Source organism: Chiloscyllium plagiosum, unplaced genomic scaffold, assembly GCF_037043375.1.
Source record: "Chiloscyllium plagiosum isolate Xiang-an unplaced genomic scaffold, Cpla_swu_hap1 HiC_scaffold_26, whole genome shotgun sequence".
Taxonomy (NCBI): domain Eukaryota; kingdom Metazoa; phylum Chordata; class Chondrichthyes; order Orectolobiformes; family Hemiscylliidae; genus Chiloscyllium; species Chiloscyllium plagiosum.
In genome coordinates, this window is record NW_028270164.1 from 25,827,239 (window position 1) to 25,851,182 (window position 23,944).

The 23,944-nt window shown below is 37.4% G+C and overlaps 1 protein-coding gene across 2 annotated transcripts in view; it reads right to left on the reverse strand.

Annotated features, from left to right (window-relative positions):
- Positions 1-1,135: 1,135 nt before the first annotated feature.
- Positions 1,136-23,944, reverse strand: part of LOC122563195 (copine-8-like) — a 664,955-nt gene continuing 642,146 nt past the window's right edge. For both annotated transcript variants that reach the window (XM_043716737.2, XM_087973593.1), the window contains exons 19-21: positions 20,558-20,615; positions 13,367-13,440; positions 1,136-11,762 (exon numbers count right to left, since the gene is read on the reverse strand). In XM_043716737.2, coding sequence (XP_043572672.1) covers positions 11,574-11,762; positions 13,367-13,440; positions 20,558-20,615 — 321 coding nt within the window. In that variant the 3' untranslated portion in view covers positions 1,136-11,573. The remainder of the gene's footprint in view (positions 11,763-13,366; positions 13,441-20,557; positions 20,616-23,944) is intronic.

A 23,944-nucleotide genomic window follows, 5' to 3' on the forward strand; every position in this document is an offset into this window, starting at 1 on the left:
CAAGGGTTTTGGATAAAGGATTGCCTATCTGTACACACAACGTTATTTCCTACTTTTGGCTCAAATGGTGGCCATCTTAATTATAATTGAAGTCAATGGGATTACATTCCATTGTCAGCACCAATCACCAATTTGCCACTTTCTATCTAAAACCTGATGCAACCATCCCTCTCTCCCAGCAATAAGAAACAGTAACCACAGCTGTAATGTAGTTCAGCGAATCTCAGCATTCAGAAATAACTTTGCAGACGTTTCTGCAACACACAGTGAAGTTGGTGCAAGTGCATAATGTAGAAGCCACAGTGGAAGCTAAATTTCTCAACATGGATGGCAAGCTACAAACCTCATAGCAAAAATTCAATCATTCCAAGAAAAGATGCTTCACTCACTAACGAATAGTTGATCACAAAAAGAAAGCTATAAAACTCCTCATTGGTCGAGAAAATTAACACGAGAGTTTATTCTTCAGGTTTCTCCGACAATGACTGAAAAGACTCGGAAAAGATTTTTCATCTCACAGAGGATCAGTTTAAGGTTAGAATAAAGTTCTGAATTTGCAGCTTCAGGTTTAGATTTTACAGCTGGCAACTGTGAAACAACTGGCCAGCTTGCTGGTAGATGTTGGTGCAAAAGTTTAGAGTTAGCTGGAAAGTCTCATGGAATTGATCATCGCTTCAAAATCAATCAAGTTATTCCAAAAAACAATTGGTCAAAGCCAAATTGCACACAATTGAAACATTATTGGAAGAATGTTTAAAGCCAATGTGGCAGGGCAATATTAACTTCAAGCTCTTGATCACACCTCAAAAATAGCAATCATAAAGAAAGTTAATCAAGCGACCAAGTCACACATTTATGCTGTTTATCCCATTTACCCAGTGCAGCATCCAGCATTCTTCAACACATGCAAGGTGTGTGCTAGAAAGGGACACTGGACAAAGCTGTGCAAAACACTTAATTATCAGGAAAAGGCACGATGTTGCAAAAAAGGTTTAAAACACATGAAAAGGTCAGCTAAAGTCCAACACAAGAGATTTTGAAACACATTGTCCACATGTATCCAAATACATATAACATAGCATCTTCTTGATCCTAACCGTACCATGCATCAGTCAATCTGACACACCACGTTAACAACTTTACAAAACTCAAGAATTTACTATGAGCCAAATTATGTATTCCAGAAATCAACAGCATGAACTCTGAGCTAAAATCCACACAGGTGCAATGCTTATGTTATTCCATTACACATTCTGAATGAAACATATCTACACAAAGGACACAATATTGTGAAGGCCACACAATGCAAAAACATTGTCTGAGACACCAAAGATCATGGACAAACTTCATATTGATTCATTCACTTTGTTCATAATCATGCAGAACATATCCAATATGATGATGATCAACTAATGCCATGACACATTTAGGAAGTTCTCAAACATGGACATTCATTTTGGCCATGTGAAGTGGAGTTACGTGTAAGAAGAAGTATAATTTTTAAGAATAATCAATGTGTATTTCCAAAATCTTGCATCCAAGACATGGTCAGCCTTCTTCATTTTGGTCATGTCGGTGAAGAGAAAACCAAAAGGAATGGCATACAGTTCTGTAAATTAGCCTGGCATCAACAGAGAAACAGATTGATTGATACAAATGTGTGAGTCATTCCAACCTCAACAATTGCAGTAGAATAAAGAATCACTTATGCGGCATGAAATTTCCTCTGAATTATGGTTCCAGATTGCTCCAAACCTATTTTAAGTCCAGGCACAATATAATATATTGATGACAAATCACTTCAGCAACTTTTCTTTCAACAAACAAGTCAAGGATAATTCCACATTAAGTACTATTTTCTGCAAATCGTGTCAGACAATGGTTCTCAGTACATATCAAAGCTTTTCCAAGTTGTGTGTAGGAACTGAGGCGTCACATTGTCACCTCCTTTCTATTTTATCCAAAACCCAATGGCCTTGCACAACATACTGTACATACTTAAGGCAAATATCAAGAAGTGTAAAGTAACCCATCAAGAATTCAGCATTACTATGTTGAACTTGTGAGTGGCACTTCAAGACAAAAACCGACCTTCATCTGCAACTCTTACAATTGGAAGACAAGTTTGTATTGTCTTTCCATCTCATACATTTCACACCTAACTGTATTGACATAACTTCTTTAATGGAAAGAAGAGAGACAATGGTAAAGGAACATGAATGAAAAGCATGTTGCCAATTATTTCAGTTTTACTCGGGTCAAAACATAAGAGTACCAGACAATGACACCAATACTTGGATGCATTCAAAGATGTTGAGAAAACTTGCTCAGCACAAACCTTATGATAATACAGTATGAAATGCTCATGTTCTAAGATGAAACAGAAGGCACATTCAAATTTCATATGATAATCCATGACAACCCAAGACTATAAATCATGTGAAAAAATATTATGTTAACACCAAATGACAATACATGTACGGTGAACAGTTCACACCAATCTACAATAGCAGGCAACACATAACAGTGTGAAATTGTGCAAAAACATCCTGAGAATGGTACAAGACTTAATCTGGTTACATTATATACCTACTAAATCATTATCTCAAAGTATAAAGATAATGCATGTGAATGCATCTCTGCTATTTTGATCTATTTCCTTGTATGGGCATCCTATGGAGAAATCCTATTCCATAAAGGAAAAGGGGGTTCGTGTGTTATTGTGTAAGACAGTACTGATATTAGTGTGACATCATGTCCCGTGGTATTCTATTATAAAGGTATCAGCTCCATCTTGAACAGCTATTACCGTACTTTGTAATTCATCTGGAATATCAAATTTGTCAATCAGCTTGAGACCAAATTATATAAATGCCGGTTGTAGAATGGTGATGTATCTATTTGCCCTGTAAATATATCATCTGGGGTCAGTCAGTAAATCCCAGTCTCAGAGTTCATGCTTTGAGAGTTAACATAATAGCAAAGAACCCTAACCCAATGACCGAATAGTTGGCAGTGTGTGCAAGCTGTGAGGTGCGACAATAGGGCTTGCAGCAGTGTGTGAGAGTGAAAGCAAGACAATAAACATTAGATTTAACCTTAGCTAGAAATCGGCAGTTGAATGGTGAGTGAGGGTTCTGGTGCTGTATTGCACATTGTGTGCAGTTTGTGGTTCATTTGTAAGAATATGGCATTTTAAGATGCATCCACTGACCTTGAGATGATTGAACTTCTTGCAGCACTGAACCAAAATCCTCTGAACTAGACTAATGTATTGACTGCTATGACTATCTACTTCAGTGCCTTTGTAATGTCTGTCTGGAGTACTCATTGGTTCCCTAAGGGAGAAGGATCTTTTTCTTTCTATCCAGCCTCACTGAGCATTGAAGTGGGACATTTCTCTGACCTTCCAGTTCTGCTTTAACTCTTGCCCATACATATTTTCATGAAGATTTCTAACACACACTGTTGTCTGAGTGCACCTTACACCAATAGGTGCAGACTAGTGGTGTAGGCTGGTATTAAGTGGTATTAGCCTCTCAAGAGCTTGGGTCCCTTCTAAGGCATGCAGCATTTTTAATGCCAGGATGCACAACTATCATTTTCATAGAAAGGCAGCAGCCAACCGGTGAGCTGCCTGCATTACTTTATTTGGGCACTGGTTGATTATGTATCACAATCCTTACTCCCATGTTGGACTTGATGCATTTCTAGTTTGGGGTGTTCTGCCTATTTGCAAATACATTGGCTCTTCCATGCCAATTTTAAATAGTCACACATGCATTAATTGTGATATTGCATTTGACCTAGCTGATCAATTTCTCCATTGTGCCAATCTTGGTTTAAGTGTACTTCTTTTCATAGCTGAACCAAAATACGCTAACCTTTTGACAGATAATTTCATCCTTAATCCATATAATTTAAACAATAAAATGAAAGGGGAAAACAGTGCTCAAATATAAAAACAGGTTATAAATTGGCAACTGATTAATGAATTAATTAAATGGCACAAGAACCATTTATTGTGTCTTGAATGACATGTAAAAATTTGAGATGACTGTGGAAGTATTTAGTTAGAAAGCGAAAATCTCATAGTTCCCTTTAAAATATAGATGTGCTGATTTCAAAAAGATTAGAGCTAGACTTCCAGCCATTGTTAAATGCTTAGAATTCTGTGTAAGAGAGATTCCAGTATAGGTTTCAGATACAAAACAATAAGCCACATCCAAAATGGGAAAAGAACACACGTTAGATGCAGGGAACACAGAATTTATCTTACATCAGAACACAAAGATGCAACAGGAAGAATAAGTTAACCACTCAATCGAATCAGCTTGTTGCAGAAATCAGTCTGATTACTTTCATCTTTGTGATGCAATTCCATCTCAATGTTGGACTAGGAAACTGGCATGATGAATGTTTAACAGCTTTTTAAAGCATTGCACACATAAACACATTTAATAGATGAAAGAATACCAGTTGAACACAGATAGATAAATGACTATAAGTCATGCAGGGGACAAGATGATTTTTTTCTCTTCTGGCTGTCCAGATTGTGGCCTAAATTATATACATTTCTAGATGGTTAAATACTCTGGAAAACTACTTTTTTGCTAGTCTGGGCCAATGAGATATGAAATGTCATTCAAGCAGGCTTTTTCTTTCATGAAATTATAACAGAAAAAATAATCCATGTATTCCAAAAGAAAGGCATGATAATCATTCTGATTAAAACATCTTGGTACAGATCTTCAACTCTTCCTCCAAAATGTATTGGCAAAGCAGGGAGCCAGTAGGAGTAGAAAATGAGATTGGAATAAGTTGATGCATAAGCAATGATGGATTTCAAGAATGCCTGCCTATACCTGGCTTCAAATATTACTTTGATGCCAGCAATGCTACAAGGACTGCTACTGCAATCTGTTCACCAACTGCTTATAGTCTCTGCATTGGAGACGAGGGAATATGTCAGAAATATTTTAATTGACTGGTCAGTGATGAAGCAATGGCACTTGTAAGGATCTTGAAGTAACCTACACATGTAAATTGGCATTTCTGTAACCTGCACTTCCCTTTCCTGAAGTAATTTTGATTCCTGTGCCAATTTAAGAGCTACCTTGACTTTCAGGAGTAATGTCATTGTCAAGTGCATTAAACATTGAAGAATTCTCATCCAGCAAATCAGGAAATAAATACCACCGATTATCTTCCACTTATAGAATCCTGGAATCCCTATGGTATGGAAACAGGCCCATTGGCCCAACAAGTCCACAGTGACCCCCTGAAGAGTATCCCACTCAAACCTATTCCCCTAGCCTATTACTTTGCATTTACCCCTAACTAACACATCCCTAAACACAATGGGGAATTTAGATTAGATTCCCTACAGTGTGGAAACAGGCCCTTCAGCCCAACAAGTCCACACCGACCCTCCGAAGAGCAACCACCCAGACCCATTTGCCCCTGATGAATTCACCGAACATTATGGGCAATTTAGCATGGCCAATTCAGCTAACCTGCACATCTTTGGATTGTGGGAGGAAACTGGAGCACCCAGAGGAAACCCAGGCAAACATGGGGAGAATGTGCAAACTCCACACAGACAGTAACCGAAGCTGGGAATTGAACCTGGGTCTCTGGCACTGTGAGACAGCAGTGCTAACCACTGAGCCACCATGCATTTAGCATGGCCAATTCACCTGACATACACATCTTTGGATTGTGGGAGGAAACCGGAGCACCCACAGGAAACCCACACAGACACAGGGAGAATGTGCAAATTCCACACGGGTAGTCACCTGAGGCTGGTATCAAACCCAGGTCTCTGGCACTGGGAAGCAGCAGTGCTAACCACTGAGCCACCAAGCCGCCCCTTCTTAGTCATATTATTGATAACTAAGTAAAGATTGGGATGCTAGAAATGCAATTAATTTTTAAAACGAAACATTAAACATATGTTTTAAAATGTTTAAGTTTGTGAAACTTTTTTAATCATCATGGAATAGTTTGACATTCCACAAATATAAAATATGATTTTCAGGCTAGTGAAAATCATTTGTATATAATTAGAATCCTAATTACACCTCATTCAACAGGATGCAACATTTTTAAAAGGCATTTAATAGCAGTATCAATACCATAAAAGTCAAAGTTCGTCAATCCATGTGCTTTCTGATGACATGAAGGAATGTTAATGTATGCCTGTGAAAGGACAGAGAATCAGTGGGAGCAATTTTTGGATTCCATGTTTCATAGCGGTGTTCAAATACCCAAATATTCCAGTTTCTTAATGAAAATGATGGTGAAAGCTGGCAATTTCACCGTCACTACAATCGTAAAATGATCAATAATCCTGAGGCCATTAGATTGGCTGGGACCAGGAGCTCATTTGTATGGTGTGGTGTGTGAAGATGGGAAGAATTCTCATTTAACAAAGGATGCTTTCTAATTTTGGAAAAGAGGAAGATCTGGGCCTTTATCTGCTGTAATTTCATTATACATTATTGAATGAACGTTGAAAATGAAATTGGTTTGTGAGGGTAATGTACACTAAGCAAAAATGAATCAGCAGCGATTTCACATTCAAAACAATTGGACAAACTGTGAAGTGACTGTCGATTCACTCATCCTGTTTGACATTACTGTGAAAGACCAAATTCACCCATACTCTGTACTGCAACTCTTGAAACTGTGATTTACATTGCAATGGATTGCCGTGGCATTGAGAAATATTGCATCAGTGGAAGACTTAAGCAATCTATGGTTAGACTTTCAGATTGGTCTTTAGAAATCAGCACACACTGCAACTGCAAGTAACCATCAGTCTCTTTCTTACACGGTGCATGTGCAATAATGTCAACTTTATCCAATGCACAGTTCACAGCTCAACATTAAGATACAAGATGATTTAATTAGGAACTATCAAAAACTAAAAAACAGAACCTCTTCATCTCTGTACTCCTAATCTGGAAAACCTGAAAGCTTTGCAGAAAGCTTATATAGTCAGCCTACTAATGACTTGTGGATAGAGCAGTGTTGCTTGATGTTTTATTCCATCATTTTTACCAGCTGTTTTAGAAACTCAAATGTCATAAGCAATGCTGAAATAATTTTCATGGTGATTCAAGTTTCTCAACATTTATGAGAAGATGGCAGTTAGAATTTTGATAGCAAAATTGCAACAACAGCAAACAAATTACTGCTGCAATCCATCTCTTATGGAAATAAAACTCAAGTCAAATGAAGTTCTTCCAAGCATCAAAAACTTAGTAGGACACAAAAACAGAGCACAACATATTGGATTTTACTTTGAACATCAGTAGTTATTAAAGCCCTAACAAGTGGGCATCTTTTTTGCATTCTTAATATAATCTGTTTACGCATGCTAACAAAGAATGAAGTCAACTCAAATTTTCAGATTAACTGTTAATTCAGTGAGCCAGATAACGTTCTAGGGATCCAGGTTCGAATCCTGTCATGGCAGATGGTTGAATCACAAATCTAATGATGACCATGAATCCATTATTGATTGTTGGAAAAACCTGTCTGGTTCACCAATGTCTTTTAGGGAAAGAAACTGCTGGCCTACGTGAGATTGCTGACCCACAAAAATGTGGTTGACTCTTAACTGACGGATGGGTAATAACTGCTGCCTAGCCAGTGACACGCTCATCTCATGAATGAATTAAGAAAAAAAGTGCTACAATGAGAGTGTTAATTCATATTGATGCTTAAACCAATAATTTGAACTTAACTGGCAATAATATTGCCTAGCTCAGTCATGCTGAAGAATAGTCAGTTAAGGATTTATGTAATAACATTTATATGGTCACTTGGTAGCACAGAGCTTGAATGTTGCTGAAAAAAAGAGACATGCTGTCAAACCTTTTCACTTTGCATTCATCATGGCAGACGGAAGCATGCCAAATTTCAAAGGGAACAACAATTTATACTGCATGAAATAAAGGTGCTAACATAAGGTAAAGTGACACTGGTTGATATAGGTGTTGTCATACAGAATGCACCAGGGAACTATTATCATTATGCTTTTGCTTAATTCAAAAATATTTCCGAGAAGTTGGTATCCAAGACAATAATATTGCCTAAGAGCTATAGTTTATGGCTGGAATAGATGCAATTTGTAGATTGGGAACAAGTATTAACATTCTGCAGGTAAAGTCTATTGTGCTAATATTGATTCTTGATGATCCCAATCTTCTGTAGAGTGACAATCATCGTTTGATTGCTGCTCTGCTGTTATGTTTGTCTATCTAAACTGGTTCTTCTTTCTAGTTGGGTGTTCCTAGCCCGGTCTCTTCAGAAATTTGGATTTTATTGTCAGTTAAAGAGCTGCAGGAGTGTCATGAGATGAAAGGGATACAAGGACAAACCATGTTCTCTTTTTGCAGTGCTAGCTGCTGTATGGTGAGTTTTATGTCCAATATAAATGTTTCTGAATGAGTGACTTTGGTAGGCATAAATGAGTAAGGTGGTGATACAAATGGCTTCATGGCAAGTGAGTGAGGTGGCAGTGGATAGGATGGTCAATTGGGATAGTCAGGTTGAGTCAGGGGTGTTAGTCAGGCAATTGGGGATGTTAATCATGTGGTCAGAGGATAGTCAAGTCAGGGATTGTCAGGGAAGCAGGAGAGTAGTTGGGGTGTCAAGTGGGGAACTAAAGGATCAGAGTGAGAGATTGGGGAAGTCAGTTGTGTGGTTATCCTAGGGTCAGACTAGGATTTTTTTCTGACTAGCATTTTCTTGGAAACTATTCAAGTAAATACATCAGAACTGACCAAAGTTTCCTACTCAAACAAAGAGAGGGAAACCTTTTGGAGATGGTTACAGATTTGTCGATTTGAAGTTCAAATTTCATGGACAATTCCCACCAATGTCAGCAAGTTGCACTTCCACTGGATTCCATCTTAGGCCATATCTTCAGATATCAACAATCCAAAGACCAGAAGATCTACGATATTTGAGATCCCAGCTCCCAATACATGACATTGTACGGCACATGGACAATCTCTTTGTCCTTTCCACAACTGATGGGTAAACTTGCCCCAATTAACATGAAATTGATGTAACAGGATGAATTTATAGGGTTTGCTTGTGGATTTGCTTCAGTTAGATGCCTCAGGCTACTATTGAGACGACGGAAAAATGGTCCTTCCTGATAGACTAAGTGGTTTATATTTTTCTGCCTAGTTTTGACGAAGGCAATGTCCAATTCCATTTTCTAAACTGATTCTGAGCCTTTGATATGTACTTCACCATCAGTATCAAGATCTAAATATGAGAATTATGCTGATTCTACTCTCTATAGTCAGTAAGTAGAGAACAGATTGATCGAATATGTTGTGCATGTAGATCTCATTCTGCCAAGAGACTTGGTTAAAAAAAGCTCTTGGGATCTGAATGCCGTCTTTCAGGGCAAAAATCTGCTCAGCAGTTTTGTTCATGCAACAGTCTTTTGACAAGCAGTGTTTCACAGTTATAACATTTGTTCTTCCAAAGTAACATTGCTCATCAAGAATTTCGCTGTAGCCTTTTGTACTGCAAGAAAACTGAGTATCTTGTGCATTAGTAAGGATCAGAACATGCAATGTAATTGTACAGTTGAGGCTGTCCAGAGTTAGATTAAGCAGATTTCTCATTGTTATCTAATGCAACCAATGCTGGAAATAAGGGAAAATTTTTTTTTAGTCATTTCGATAGGCCAGCAGTTTGGTTGTTCTACAAGAATGGCACATACGAAGTGCCACAAGTTGAACCTATTATCTTTTTTGCACCTTTGATTAGTCAGATTGTCAAATTGTTTTAAAAATAAAAAAAACTTTACACAGTCACTTACTGACTTAAGGTTCTGTGTGAAGCTATATCAGAAATGTTATATTGAGAACAATATACAAGTGTCAAAAATGTAAAGATCTGATTTTGAGATAGATAAAAAGGCAGGCCACAGAATAGGTCTGTCCAAATGAATGGATACACATACATCTTAAACTAACAAGGCCGCATTAAGAATAAAACATTAATTTGCATGCAAATATAAACTCTCACTGTTTAAAGATAATTTTGAATCAAGCTACAAATCAGTGTAATTATGCTGCAGTGTTTTTCGTGCAGTAATTGTGCTTCTAACTAGATCTACATACAAAACGTTTGTTACAATCTATTTATTGATTGTCAATGTATTATAGAATGTTTTTTTTCCACAGGATTAGGGCTAGATTGGATGACAGAAATTACTGTATTGATCTGATTTATAATCCATATTCAAATAAAGTTTGATTTAGTACAATCCTAAGTTAAGCACAATTGAAAATTTACCCACTTCAAGCAGAATTTTCAACTGGAGGGGAGCAATAGTGCATCAGTAGGATACCCATTTGATCCCCTTTTCTATTGGAGCCAATTGAAAGGACAGCCAGGCAAACTGTCCAAGATTTTTCTCAACTCCTTGGGCAATTTAAAACTTCAGTTATGTGCATGATAGAAGGGAACTGTAAATGGTGTCTGAATGAATAATCCACATAGTTTTTTAAATGTTAATGTTATTACCAATGTTGTTAATGCCATGTTCATGATGTTGAAATTAACAGATAGTAACTGTATAATGTGAATTTTGAAATTAAGATTAAACAATGTATCACAAAAAGTAGACATTATATTGAAACTAGAAATTTGAATGATTTTAAAGATGCCATTTACAGTTTTCCTCAATCACTTAGTTACTAAAGTTATTAACACCTTGTGTTATAGGTGGCCAAACGCTGCTCAGTTTACACACATGTGGAAGTTGAAATTTCTGTTCTTTATGTCAAAGAGAAAGTACTCTAATTTGTGCAAAGCAGATCAAATAAATCATTCTTTATAACTGTAATTATAACCTTCAATTTCATATCTATTGTATTTGCATGGTCTGGTATAGCTCAGGCTATAGAATTTACATTGAGCAGTTTATAATTCTTTTTAACTCGTTTGGCCTAAAGGAACTCTAAAACTAATCACTAAAGCTACAAAAAAAACCCACTAGTAAGATGCAGTAAACAATGAAACATGAGAAATTCCTATTGATTTTCCAAACAATTGACTAAAAGAGTTTCTGTATTATATAAACCATTCAGATTGTACAAAGAATCAATTTGTAAACTTCAAGAGACAAAACAGACAATTTTTAAATGGTACCAATGTCATCAAAATATTCAGTAAGTAAACCATCTGCAAGTCCTCAACTTATTCCGCATTTTCTACTCACTATATTCCACACATTTTATCCAACTTCACTCCTTGAGTGGACTCACAGTCAATCCCTTCTGAAACTCCAGCAGAAGTCTTCACAACTCTCTTTGTTATTCTGTCTTCAAAGAATATGGATCGGGACCCTTTATTTTGGTTAACCTCAATCACTCAACAATATTGTACTTGTAGAACAAATCTTACGATTGAGTACAAGAAACTTCTCAAGATGTTCTGCTTTCTTGGCATCTGGCTACAGCAGATGAATAATCAACACATTAAACATCACAAGCCGTTCCTGGCAAGTTTAAGTATCCCAGAAATGATGCTTGTCAGATCTGTGTGTGGACACCAAGGCCTGTAGGTGTATATGGTGGTGGGGCAGGATTGGGCTTGATGCTTCGGGTTTTCATGTAGGAAATAAACTGGTCTGGAATCTCAGCCAGAACGTCTTTAGCCAGTCGAGCCATGCTAAGCACATGGTTTCCTGTGCGGTCAATGTAATCTCGAAATGGCACAAACTGTAAGGAAATAATATTTAATGCCACATTATTTAGTAGAGAGGAAAGATTACATGTAATTAAACTTACAGCAACTTCAGGAAATTATTCTCAACAGATATGAACCCAGCAGCAAAATTACCATAATTATATAAATGAAGACTAAGTAAATTAACACAATATCATATAAATATTTCATTAACCTGACTGCTGTTTTGAAATGAATTAATGCTCCCCATAATGTTTCATCTTTTTATGTGCCTGATTGAGATATTGTGACAACATGTACAAAGTACCAGAAGATGTTTTCATCTCTTCTTGACAGCCAAAACCTACTCTGTTTGATTTGGATTATGATTTTTCTTTTACTGCACCTTGAAAACTATGGGGCAATCTTCATTCACTTTAGTCTTGCAGGGTGGAATCCAACTGATTTCACTCTAACACCATGAGTTTGTCAGGTTATAACCTAGATAAGGAAGTTGAAAGTTCCATAAATTATCACCGCTGTGTGGGTATTAGGAATTTGCGCTATGAGTAACTAAATGCAATTTATATTTATTCCTTCACATTTACCATTTCATAATTAGTTACGAGGTTGTACAGATCCCATGTTCGTATTGTTTAGTTTTGACAGTGAGTTCTCCTTTTAACATGCTGGTAATCTATTAGTGTCCTTTAAAACTTCTTTTAAAAAAAGGGTTTGTTTTTTCTGAGTTAATTCAAGAGGGAGAGCTTTTCTAGCTTGATGAAAATTGGTCACAAGAATATGTTGCTCTCAAATTTGCTGCCAAAATTGTGGTACGTTAATTATAAATTTTGTCACTAAAATGGAAATGCTTCAGTATTTTGGGGTGGCGCCAGAATTGGGAATTACCTCAAGTTGCCAGACAATTTGGGCTATTCTGCTTCTTCAAATTGGTATCTCGCCTTTAATGGCCATAGCTTTCATAAATTAATTAATTTTCAATTGATGTTGCTACCAAAAATTATATCTCTGATAAGTACCCTCAGAATCATGAAATAATTGTTAATCATGAAAAGTTAACTTCACTTTCCCAGTAAGTGATCAATAAAAAAGAGTGAAGTTCCATTTCTTTGGGTTGTTATAGATTTTAACAAGTCCAATTTTAAAAGAAAGAGCTTTTATATAGTACTTTTGCCTCTCCCTCGCTCCATCCGATATTTTTTCTGTCTCTTTATTTCTATATCTGTACATGATTTGACATTGACTTCACTTTTCTTTTTACAGTGCCCTTGCCTCTGTTTTCATTCCTCAATTTTTAAATTTAATCAGTTTTGGAAACGCATTGTTAGTCTTGTTGGACACTAAGGTCTCAGGTGACCTGTTATCACATGCTGCAGACCAAATCCCATTGGGCTGAAGAGTGCAAGATAAAGTTTAACCAATCAGGCATACCCCAGGAAATCATGGCTCAATATGTTTTCGTTTGCTTCTTTGAAGAGTGTTTCAACCACATGCGCACAGCAGTAGGTAAGTATTTACAATACACAAACTGTACTTTGCCATTTATAGTCAGCTGTGTAATCTTTATGAAAAGTGACATCATCTGAATTCACTCTGCAATATTTACTTACACTATGTTGCTTCTGTTTCCACATACCTGTACAATATCTCTCTCTGCAAGTTTCCCTCGTGAAGATACTCTGATGTCATCACCATCCAATTCCACCATTGCTGCAAACAGTAAGTAACAGATTTTGTAGCAGATGTATGTTCGAAAAACTGTTTTATGAAAATTACATGGTCCCCTGTGGTCCAACATTACATGGTAGCGCAGGTGCACTGATGTGTCGGCAGAATACTAAATTTCACATGTCAATAAGCAAGCCTGAAATGCTATGGAGATCAATTTTACTATAATTAAATTAGCTGTAATCTCTTTGTGTTATGGTCAATAAGTATTTCATAGATCAATTTCTGATTCCAGTGTAGAACTTTATTTCATTGTACTTGCTGTGTAAAGCATGGGTATATTTTAGTATCCGGCAAAACTAAGTAGAAGATTAACATCTTATTCAATAAAAATGCTCTAACTTAAACATGGCTGGAAAATGTAGAATGTAAGAGTAGCAGTTACTGTGCCATAATCTTCAACAACAACTTGGTTTTTTGGTGACGTACATAACTTAACCAAAGTAATCAATGGTGAGGAAATGATAGAGAGTACAGCATGTGGTGAGTATTGCAGGGAGCAATCAGAGTACAATCTATGCTGTTAATCTTCACCTTGTTGACATCGTGACATCTGGCCTAAGTCACTAACTGGTGATGTGCATGGATATAGTAAGGAAAGTAATTAATTTGTATGCACTGTAAGGATAATATGAAGGAAGTCTTTAAGATGGCATTTCTTTAAGCAGCAAATACCACAGCTTTAAAAAAGAAAATGTGGTATTCTTACTGGAGTACATTTGAGATTAATGAGTCTAATAATGGGCAGCAGATAAGGTCCCAATGTTGAGGGTTAGATGTTTAAGACCTTCCAGTCAAAAAGATAGAAGCTAAAGTTAGATTATTGTGGGATGTCCAGAGCACTCTTCCCATTGGTCAAAGATTGTAAACATTGGGCACAAGCTAAGATGACATTGTTACAAAGATACCAAGCGTGCTCTTCACATTGATCAGTAATTGCATATGGCTAGAAGTTGTTAGGTGCATTTACAAAGATACATATGCTTGGGCTGGACATTGCAAAAGATGATTGTAAAAGAAATATGACATTTGGAGAGCATCACTGGGGTCTTTGCATTTGCTAAGGGATCACATTCATCATAGAACGTTTCTATGACATTTGTTGGAACAGAGAGTTAGGAGTTAGTAATACAGCACATTAGGTTAGGTAGTTTTCATTTGCATAAGATGTTTTCAATCAACAGTTAATTGTTGGTTTGGGGTTTCGATAGCAACCAGAAATGACTAAAGTAATTTTCAAAGATAAGGATACCCACAACAAGCCAGTGTAAAGATTAACATCAGAATCAAGAACTAGGGCTAAAGTAATTATTTTAAAAAGAAGGGGGCAGTCTTTTATTAGAAAACTGTTCCAGTGGAGAAGGGGAGAAAGAAAGAGTGTGTGTGTCTGTGTGTGTGCATGTGTGAGAGAGAGAATGATCCACTGGAGTTGAAGTCTTAAAGGTGCAAGGATTTATATGTTATATGTTATATTAATCAAGTTACATTGTCAAAGGACATTAAAAGTCAAGAGACCAGATTCAAGTAGAGTGAAAAGCCCCAGATGTCCTAAGATCCTTGAGAAAGACAGATTGACATCTTCAAGAATTTGCACACTAATGATTGTTCTTTTTGTTACTACGTTTGTTTCTTGGCAAGAATATTTTTACTCTGATATTTAATAGGTAACCCAAATCACTACTATTTAGTTGAGGTAAATCAATCCATGTGACTATTGTGACCATGTCTTGACCAATATTTACTTTTCAATCAACACCACCAAAACAGACCATCTGGTCATTATCACATTGCCCTTTATGGGAATTTATTAAGCTCAAATTGGCTGCCATATATGATACATGACAACATGTGTTTTAAGAAAATTGACTGTAAAACATTTTCAGACTTCACTATGGTCACATCTATGGTCTATTGAAGAAATAACTAATTCTGCATCATAGCTCCACAGGCACTGGCAGGCTCTTGGTATCTTGCTTCCTTGAGAGAGTTATAGAATTTACAGCACAGAAACAGACCCTTTGGTTCAACTAGTCCATGTTGACCAAGTTTCCCAAACTAAGCTAGTCCCATTTTGCCTGCTTTTAGCTTGTTTTCCTCTAAAACTTTCCTGTTCATGTACCTATCTCCATGCCTTTGACATGTTGTAACTGTACCTGCACCTACCACTTCTTCTAGCAGTTCATTCCACACATAAACCACTGTGTGTGAGAAAAAGTTGTCCCTTAGTTCCCTTTTAAATCTTTCACCGAGCACTTGAAAATATGTTATGGACCAGACCAGATCCTCTCAATATATTTCAACAAAATAGCCCAGAGTCTAATTTTGTTAGTTGTTTTAAGCCGGTGTAACATGGATATTCCAGGAGTGTTGCAGTTGGCTCAATCACTCAGTTTTAAACAAAATTGAATTTATTTACTGAGTCGCAGGTGGATAGGATAGTGAAGAAGGCATTTGGTATGCTCTCCTTTCTTGGTCAAAGTACAGGGAGGTCATGTTGCAGCTGTACAGGCCATTGGTTAGGCCACTTATGGAATATTGCATGCAATTCTGGTCTCCTTCCTATCGGAAGGATGTTGTGAAACTTGAAAGGGTTCAGAAAGATTTACAAAGATGTTGCCAGGGTTGGAAGGCTTGAGCTATAGGGAGAGGCTGTACAGGCTGGGGCTGTTTTCCTGGAGTGTCGGAGGCTGAGGGGTGACCTTATAAAAGTTTATAAAATCATGAGGGACATAGATAGGGCAAATAGACAAGGTATTTTCCCTGGGGTGAGGGAGTTCAGAACTGGAGGGCATAGATTTAGGGTGGGAGGGGAAAGATATAAAAGGGATCTAAAGGGCAACCTTTTCATGCAGAGGGTGGTGTGTGTATAGAATGAACTGCCAGAGGAAGTGATGGAGGCTGATACAATTGCAGCATTTAAAAGACATCTGGATGGGTATATGAATATGAAGAGTTTAGAGGAATATGGGCCAAATGCTGGCAAATGGGACTAGATTAGGTTAGGATATCTGGTCGGCACGGACGAGTTGGACTGAAGGCTCTGTTTCCGTGCTGTACATTTCTATGACTCTATAACTACTGAATGAAACACAAACAAAGAAAAACCCAATTTAGAATAACTTAACCTAACTGAAAACCCAATTGACTCTAACGCAACTTAACAATGCCGTTGCAAATATTGGAACATCCCCATAAATACCTCTTTGGCAAAAAAGATAAAATCAAACACAGGTTCTCAATGGAGAGCAATGTCAAAGAGAGAGAGAGGATCAGCATGGAGCCCCACCTAAAGACTTGACCAGCAGCTTCAAACAGACTGCTTGCTAAAACCAAACCAAACCAAACCAAGCCAAACCCTGAACTGGGAGAACTGGCCACTCCCCTTTCATTGTACAAGTGTTTTTTGAAAAAAAAACTTAAAAGTCTTCACAAGTAGATATTTCCAGACATATTGAAACATCTGCCTTTACGTCCCATCGTGAAAAAAGCCAAGGACAACATAACCTTGTTAAAGGAGCAGCATCATCACAAACATGTCCCCTAGTTTTGAATTCCCCCACTCTTGGGAAAAGATGTTTGTTCTTCATCTTATATATCCTCCTCATGATTTTATAAACCTTTATAAGGTCATCCCTTAACCTCCTATACTCTAGCGAAGAAAATCACAGCCTATCCAACCTCTCCTTATAACTCAAACCCTCCAGATGAGCATGTGCAAAACAAATCACAATTTATTTTCTAGCAAAACTGCAATGTAGCAATTTTGTTTTGTCTTAAGCTTTGCAACTTTGATTGAATACTTGAATAAAGTACTGAAATCTTGTTAGCCTTTGTATTACCAATTGAAGGTAGTGCACCTGCATTTCATTGAAAAACCGAGATGGAATTACTGTTTTCCCTTCCAAAGAACATTGCCTAATATCTTTATTACACATAAATGAGGAAAAGGGCAAACAAAATGTTGTGGATGCTGGGAAGTCTGAAACCAGAAGATGTTGAAACTGAACAGATCTGACAATGTATATGTGGAAAGTGAGGTGCTTTGTTATATTTTTATATGTCAGTTTACATAACATATAGCACAATTAGTTTTTTTATTGAGACAGATGCCTTGAAGTGTATTTATAACAATAATTATTTAGATAATATCTGCAATATCACTGACTTACACTGGATGTACATTTAGTCTGAGATCTGTAATTATTGTGCATTACATACGCATAGCTAACTAGTTGATAACATATCACTGAATCCATGACACAGAGAATGCCTTAAGTTGAGGCAGTGGAACACCACATGTTGTGATGTACTTTAAAGATACAGGCCTGACAGTGCTGGAAGTTATGTCAAAATACGACAGAGAGAGACAGAGTTAATGTTTCAGATGGACAATCTTTCATCATGAAGGTCGCAGACTTGTTTCTCTTGAATAGTGCTGCAAGACCTGCAAAGCGTTTTCAGTATTTTCTGTTTTATCATGCACAGAAGATACCAAACTCAAAAAACTCATAAGATGAATGCCATGTTAACTAGTGCAACATGGCATTTAAAAGCACTGCCCCTCTCTGAGATTAGGAGTGATACAATGTGAATAAGCTGCAATCATGATCTCTTTCACCGTCTCACATTAGTGTCTTTGATTTTTCCAGACTATTCAAAGTTAAGAAGTTCTTTTTTAGATAAAGAATGATAGACGTGTAGAACTCCATTTTCCACAAAAAAGTAATGGTTTAATAATTTTAAAATCTGAAACTGATGGACAAAGGCATTAAAAGCTTTCAAATCAAGGTGAGAAGCTTCAGAATAATAATCAGCTACAATCTCATTGAATGAGAGAACAAGCTGATTGACCTAATCCTGTTCTTATGTCCCAAATCACAATGTGGCTAAAATCGAGATTAGCTAACACAGAACATTTTTGGATTCGAACACAAGAATCTTCTTTATCTACATACCTCAGTGTCACATGTGAAGTATTTAACTGAACTCTTGCCTTGGAGATCATAATTTTAAATTGTTTCAAATTTTCAAAAGGCATAAATGAATCATAAGGTAGTGAAACAGTCGGATATATTTATAAGATCATAAATAAAATTAATACTGTTTTAAATACTAAATTTGTTGTTATTTAGATTAGATTAGATTAGATTACATTACAGTGTAGAAACAGGCCCTTCGGCCCAACAAGTCCACACCGACCCGCCGAAGCGAAACCCACCCATACCCCTACATTTACCCCTTACCTAACACTACGGGCAATTTAGCATGGCCAATTCACCTGACCCTGCACATCTTTTTGGACTGTGGGAGGAAACCGGAGCACCCGGAGGAAACCCACGCAGACACGGGGAGAACGTGCAAACTCCACACAGTCAGTCGCCTGAGGCGGGAATTGAACCCGGGTCTCAGGCGCTGTGAGGCAGCAGTGCTAACCACTGTGCCACCGTGCCGCCCACAATTTGCTGATACATTGGTCAGATAATGACAAAAGATGTGGAATATAACTTTTCAATATAAGAATATGAGAAATAGAACCATAGTAAAATTATGAGCCTGCAAGTGTAGTCCACCATTCAACAAAATCATAGCTGATCTTCTATCTCAACAACATCACTTCTGCAAAATCTCACTATCCCTTAATCCATTTGGTGCCCATAATTCCAACAATTTCTGTCAAAAGTTGGTAATTCTAAAGACTCAATGATTTGAGTGAGGGTATTTCTCCTCATCTCAGTCCCAAATATTCAAACCCCTATTCTAAGTCTGTTCCCCTGTGTTATACGCTTCCAGCAGGGTAAACACTTTCTGAGTATCTGCCTTGGTAACGTTCTTCAGAATTTCAATGATGGCCTCCCATTTTTCTAAACTTGGGGGAACATAGCCAGTTTAGTTGATCTCTCTTTATCATGGTAGCCCTTTATCTACACAATTTACTTACCAAATGGAAAGGTATAATAATGGTTAAATAAAAGAAAAGCACTGTGTCCAGCCACACCTGTTAGCTTTCTTCCAAAAGTCTTTAGGAATACAACCTCAGAACTTTGGTGAGGTCAGCTGTGTTAATGGCAAGTAAACATTTGTTGCCAATCAAAGAACAATTAAGTCAATGAATGTTGGCCTTGCCAGCAACACCCATAGTTTCTAAAAAAAGTAACAGAAGTTTAAAAACTGGTTAGTAATTGAGATTTCTGTGGTTATCAAGTCACCTCCTCACTCCCCAAACCTGTCCATCCTCAAAAGGCACAAATCAGAGCATGGTAGAATATTCTCCCCTTGACGGGATGACTGTGAGTCCAACAACATTTAAGAGCTCACCACCATCCAGGACAACTGCTTTATTTACACCTTGTTCACTATCTTTAACAGTCTTTATGAGTATACCTGCACCATATGGACTGCACTGTTTCAAGAAGGTAACTCACCAACACCACTATCACCATCATCATCTCAAGAGCAGTTGAGTGTGGGAAATATATGCAGACCTTGCCATGGACTCTTGCAGTCTAAGATCAAATTTATCTGCTGCACTTCAGTTGAATGTTTAAGATGGTGAACAAGGTGTAAATCAAGCATTTGTGCTGAATGGTGGTGAGATCTTAAGTGTTGTTGGACCTGCAGTCATCCAGTCAAGTGAAAATATCCCATCACATTCCTGATTTGTACCTTGTAGATGGTGGACAGATTTGGAGAGTGAGGAAGCAACTTACTAACCACAGAAATCTCAGTTTTTAACTTTTTAGAAGAAAAACATACGTTATTCCTTTATGAAATGTGGGTGTTTCTGGCAAGACCAACATCTGTTCTAATTGTTCTTTGATGAGCAACAAATGTTAGCTTTGCCAACAATGCAGTTGACCTCACCAAACTTCTGAGCCTGTATTCCCAAAGACTTTTGCAAGTGGAAGAATGCCAACCGTCCAAATCAAAAATGGAAAAGTTTCAATTAAGAATGGAAATGAATGCTTGATGGGATCAGTCCTTCTTTATTTAACAAGAAATTTCTTGTCCTCCAGAACTTTCTTTCATATTCTTAGATATACAACTATACCTTGGCACCAAATATAATAAGAAAGCACTAAGATTTCAATAATCTACTCACCATCAAATTCTGCTTGTCCAACTCCAACAATAATAATTGACATCGGAAGCTTAGCAGCCTATATAATGAGGAAAATGTAACAAATTTAGTGATGCCATGTTATCTATAGAAGGACATGTTAAAGGACATGCATATTAATAGATTTTAATTGCTCAGGCATTTGCAATTCTGCTTTTGTCTTGCATGCATTCTGGCTGACAGTGAGAGTAAAGAATTGTCTTGAAATTGCAGAAGGGATTCATACTAAGTTAGAGGAAGATCAAAAGATTGGATTGTTGGTTTGTGATTTCTACATGAAACCAAAACGGTTAATAATTGATTGAGTGCAGGAAATATCACCCCTTCTGAACATATCATAGAAACTTGGTCAGAAAGTGAAACAAGAGCTGGTAGGACACAAACTGGAGGCTGAGTGCTCTTAACAGTCTCTGTAATGTAGATCACATTCATGTAAATTGTAAGCATTTGCAGTAATGCAAAAAGCTTCATTTCATTTGTGAAACTCGTTAGACCAGTAGGGTGGCTATCTTCATCTTTGGTAGACGACTTCAGGCTTGAAGGGATCCAAACACACAGTATGAATGTCCCTGGGTCTTTGATATTCCATAGGCTTAGCTTCAAACACTGTAATTTGCTCTAGGGTTATTTTTATGACTTTTTCTCATGATCCATTTTACACAGTGAAATACACAGTCATACCATCACTGTGGCATAGTCTATATGATTTTGAAGAAAGATATTCCTGTGATTAAAAGCATGATTGATTTATAAATAATAAATAGAGAGACTGCTGATGGAACTAGAAAGCACAGATTTCAGATGATTGGCAATGGTGCGGGTGGGGAGGGAGGCATAAGGAATAACATTCTTATATAACAATGGTTGGGATGCATTGCTCAAGAGAATAATGATTCAATAATAGCCTTCAGAAAGGGAATCAATAAATTCTTGAAGAAAATATTGCAGGGTGTGGGGAAAGAACAGGACAGTGGGACTTCTTGTATTGCTCTATGAAACAGCTGGCACTCTATCATTTAGCCACACAATAGGTTTCTGGATACAGGAAGGATTTAGAGATGAGACACAACTGTAATCAAGGGATAACATCAAACTATATACATAGGAAAAGGAAATCATCCATTGGACCAGAGGCACTTAACTGTGCTTTTGAGTTTTAAAGACAACTTCACAAGAGATTGATTTTCTTTTTACAAACTAACACTTACAAACATGCAGGGAGTAATTTTCAACTTATCGCTGGACCATTGAACTAGCACTGGAGATCAGATGCCTATTATAGAATCTGCCCAACCGTTCTTCCGTTTGAAATCAATACAAAGGAAAAGTCAGACTGTTTCTATTATGAGGGTCCAATTCATTTTCTGTTCCAGACATAAGTTCAAAATTACCCCCATTGTTTGCTGATGAGATCAAGTGTCACTGGATAGAGTACATTGTCATTTTCCGACTAGCTTGAACCTGTTTCAGTGCATTCCCCTCTGGTGTGAATTAATTAAGATCATCCAAACAGTCTTTTGGATTCAAATGTAGTTCTTAGTCAATCGCAACATCAAAACTAACCTACTAGAATATGTACCTATTTTTCTTGCAACTTATAGAGAATTTCTCCATCCTTGGCCTCAGAGCAAGGTGTTGCCAACAGTATAATTTGAATCTGCAAACTGAATATCGTTACATATGACTACAGTTTTTGATTCAATAGCTGTTAAATAACTGCATTCTGTGTGTTGTTTGGCTTCATCTTTTCTAAAAATTATGCGTGTCATATTTTACCCAGAGGTTGGATTAATGAGCAGCTCACACCTCTGTAGTTAGTCTCACTGATATCTCATATGTAATTATAGTATCAAGTCAGGTGACTACATTCCAGTTGATTAAAAGAACTAATTGGAAAGGTAAGCAGAAGGGTAAAATGAAAGGTGTTCAGAAATTCCATGGATCAAGACCAAGTAAAGTTGAGTGCAAGCAAACATGTTAGGTCATCGGTAAAATCAAGGTAACACTGAACTTTGTTGATATACAGATCCTTCCAACAAGCAATGTTCAATATTGAATAACTAAGGATAAATCAAACAACTAACATAATGAAAATATTTTAACTTGCTTCTACATTTTATTAACTTTGGGTTTTCCCTGTGTGCCATTTTTGATTTTTCCTGCAGAACTCCATTAGTTTGATATTTTCCAAATGTACTGTGATTAATATAATAACATTATAATAATAATTATAGCTAATATTTGGTAAAATCAAGCCATTGTGTCAATTTGGGAGAGTTTCTCTCCGTGTGCCCCGAACAAGTTTTCGCACACAATTTTACACAGCTCACCAAATTATGTATGTGTCACATTTCTAGGGCACCAGTGATATATTTAAAACCTAAAGTTAATTGCTGCAAGTCAGGAGCTGCCCTTCACCATGGCAATGTTGGAGGAAATTCCCTATAGATTGCCAACAGTGGCAGGATGGCACCTAGAGGTCCTCCTGGACTCAGTGGTGCGGAGGATGGTCATGCTCTTTCCTCAGGACTTTCAGAGGAGACTATGGCAACAGGACCTGCCAGCCTAGTCTAAGGTTGCCATCCAGGTTAGTGTGGTCTCCATGGGTGGGGAGGAATGTCCAGCAATTCAGGAAGAATGTTAATAAAGCTTTTGGAATGTCTTCTTTCTACTATCCTACAGATACTTCAACTCTGCTATCACACTCTCCTCCAAATTAAACACACAGTCTAGAATTCTCACTAACGCATGCAGCATCTTCCCTCAGCTGCTCTCATCTATTCAAGCCTGTCCAAGCACCTCACCTCCCCACCCCACCCCACCCCAGGTCCCCAAGATCACTAGCCTTGTATGTCGTCTGCACTGCCTACTTATTAGCTCATGAGGCCTCACTTCCTTTTCCCTATGTGGATGTAGCATTCTTTTGCTCCCCAAGTTCTCCTGATCTCTGAGCTTTTTATTATATCCAAGTTCTTTATTGCAGACACAGGGCAATTTGCATAATTGGTCATTTCTCAGTCACTGATTTTTCAAGGCAACAGTTTACGGCAACTAGTGGGAGAGAACAGCTAGCTATCTTCCAGGTTTTGGTTAATTCACTGCAGACAGTGAGAGGGAGAGAGGAGGTGACCCTTTCTCTTTATCAAACTGGAGGTTTCTGTCCCTATAGTGTTCCCACAGTCTCTCTTCACCTGTTCAAGAGCCAATCTGGGAGTTGTTTGCAAGCTCATGATTCTGGCCTTCACAACTGATCCTTATTGGACAAACCAATAAGCAATCTGGGTTAAGGAGGTACAAATTCCAGATGGTTAGTATGGTCTGATGTATTAGATATCTTACTCCACTGCTTGAACAAAGCAGCAGTGTAAA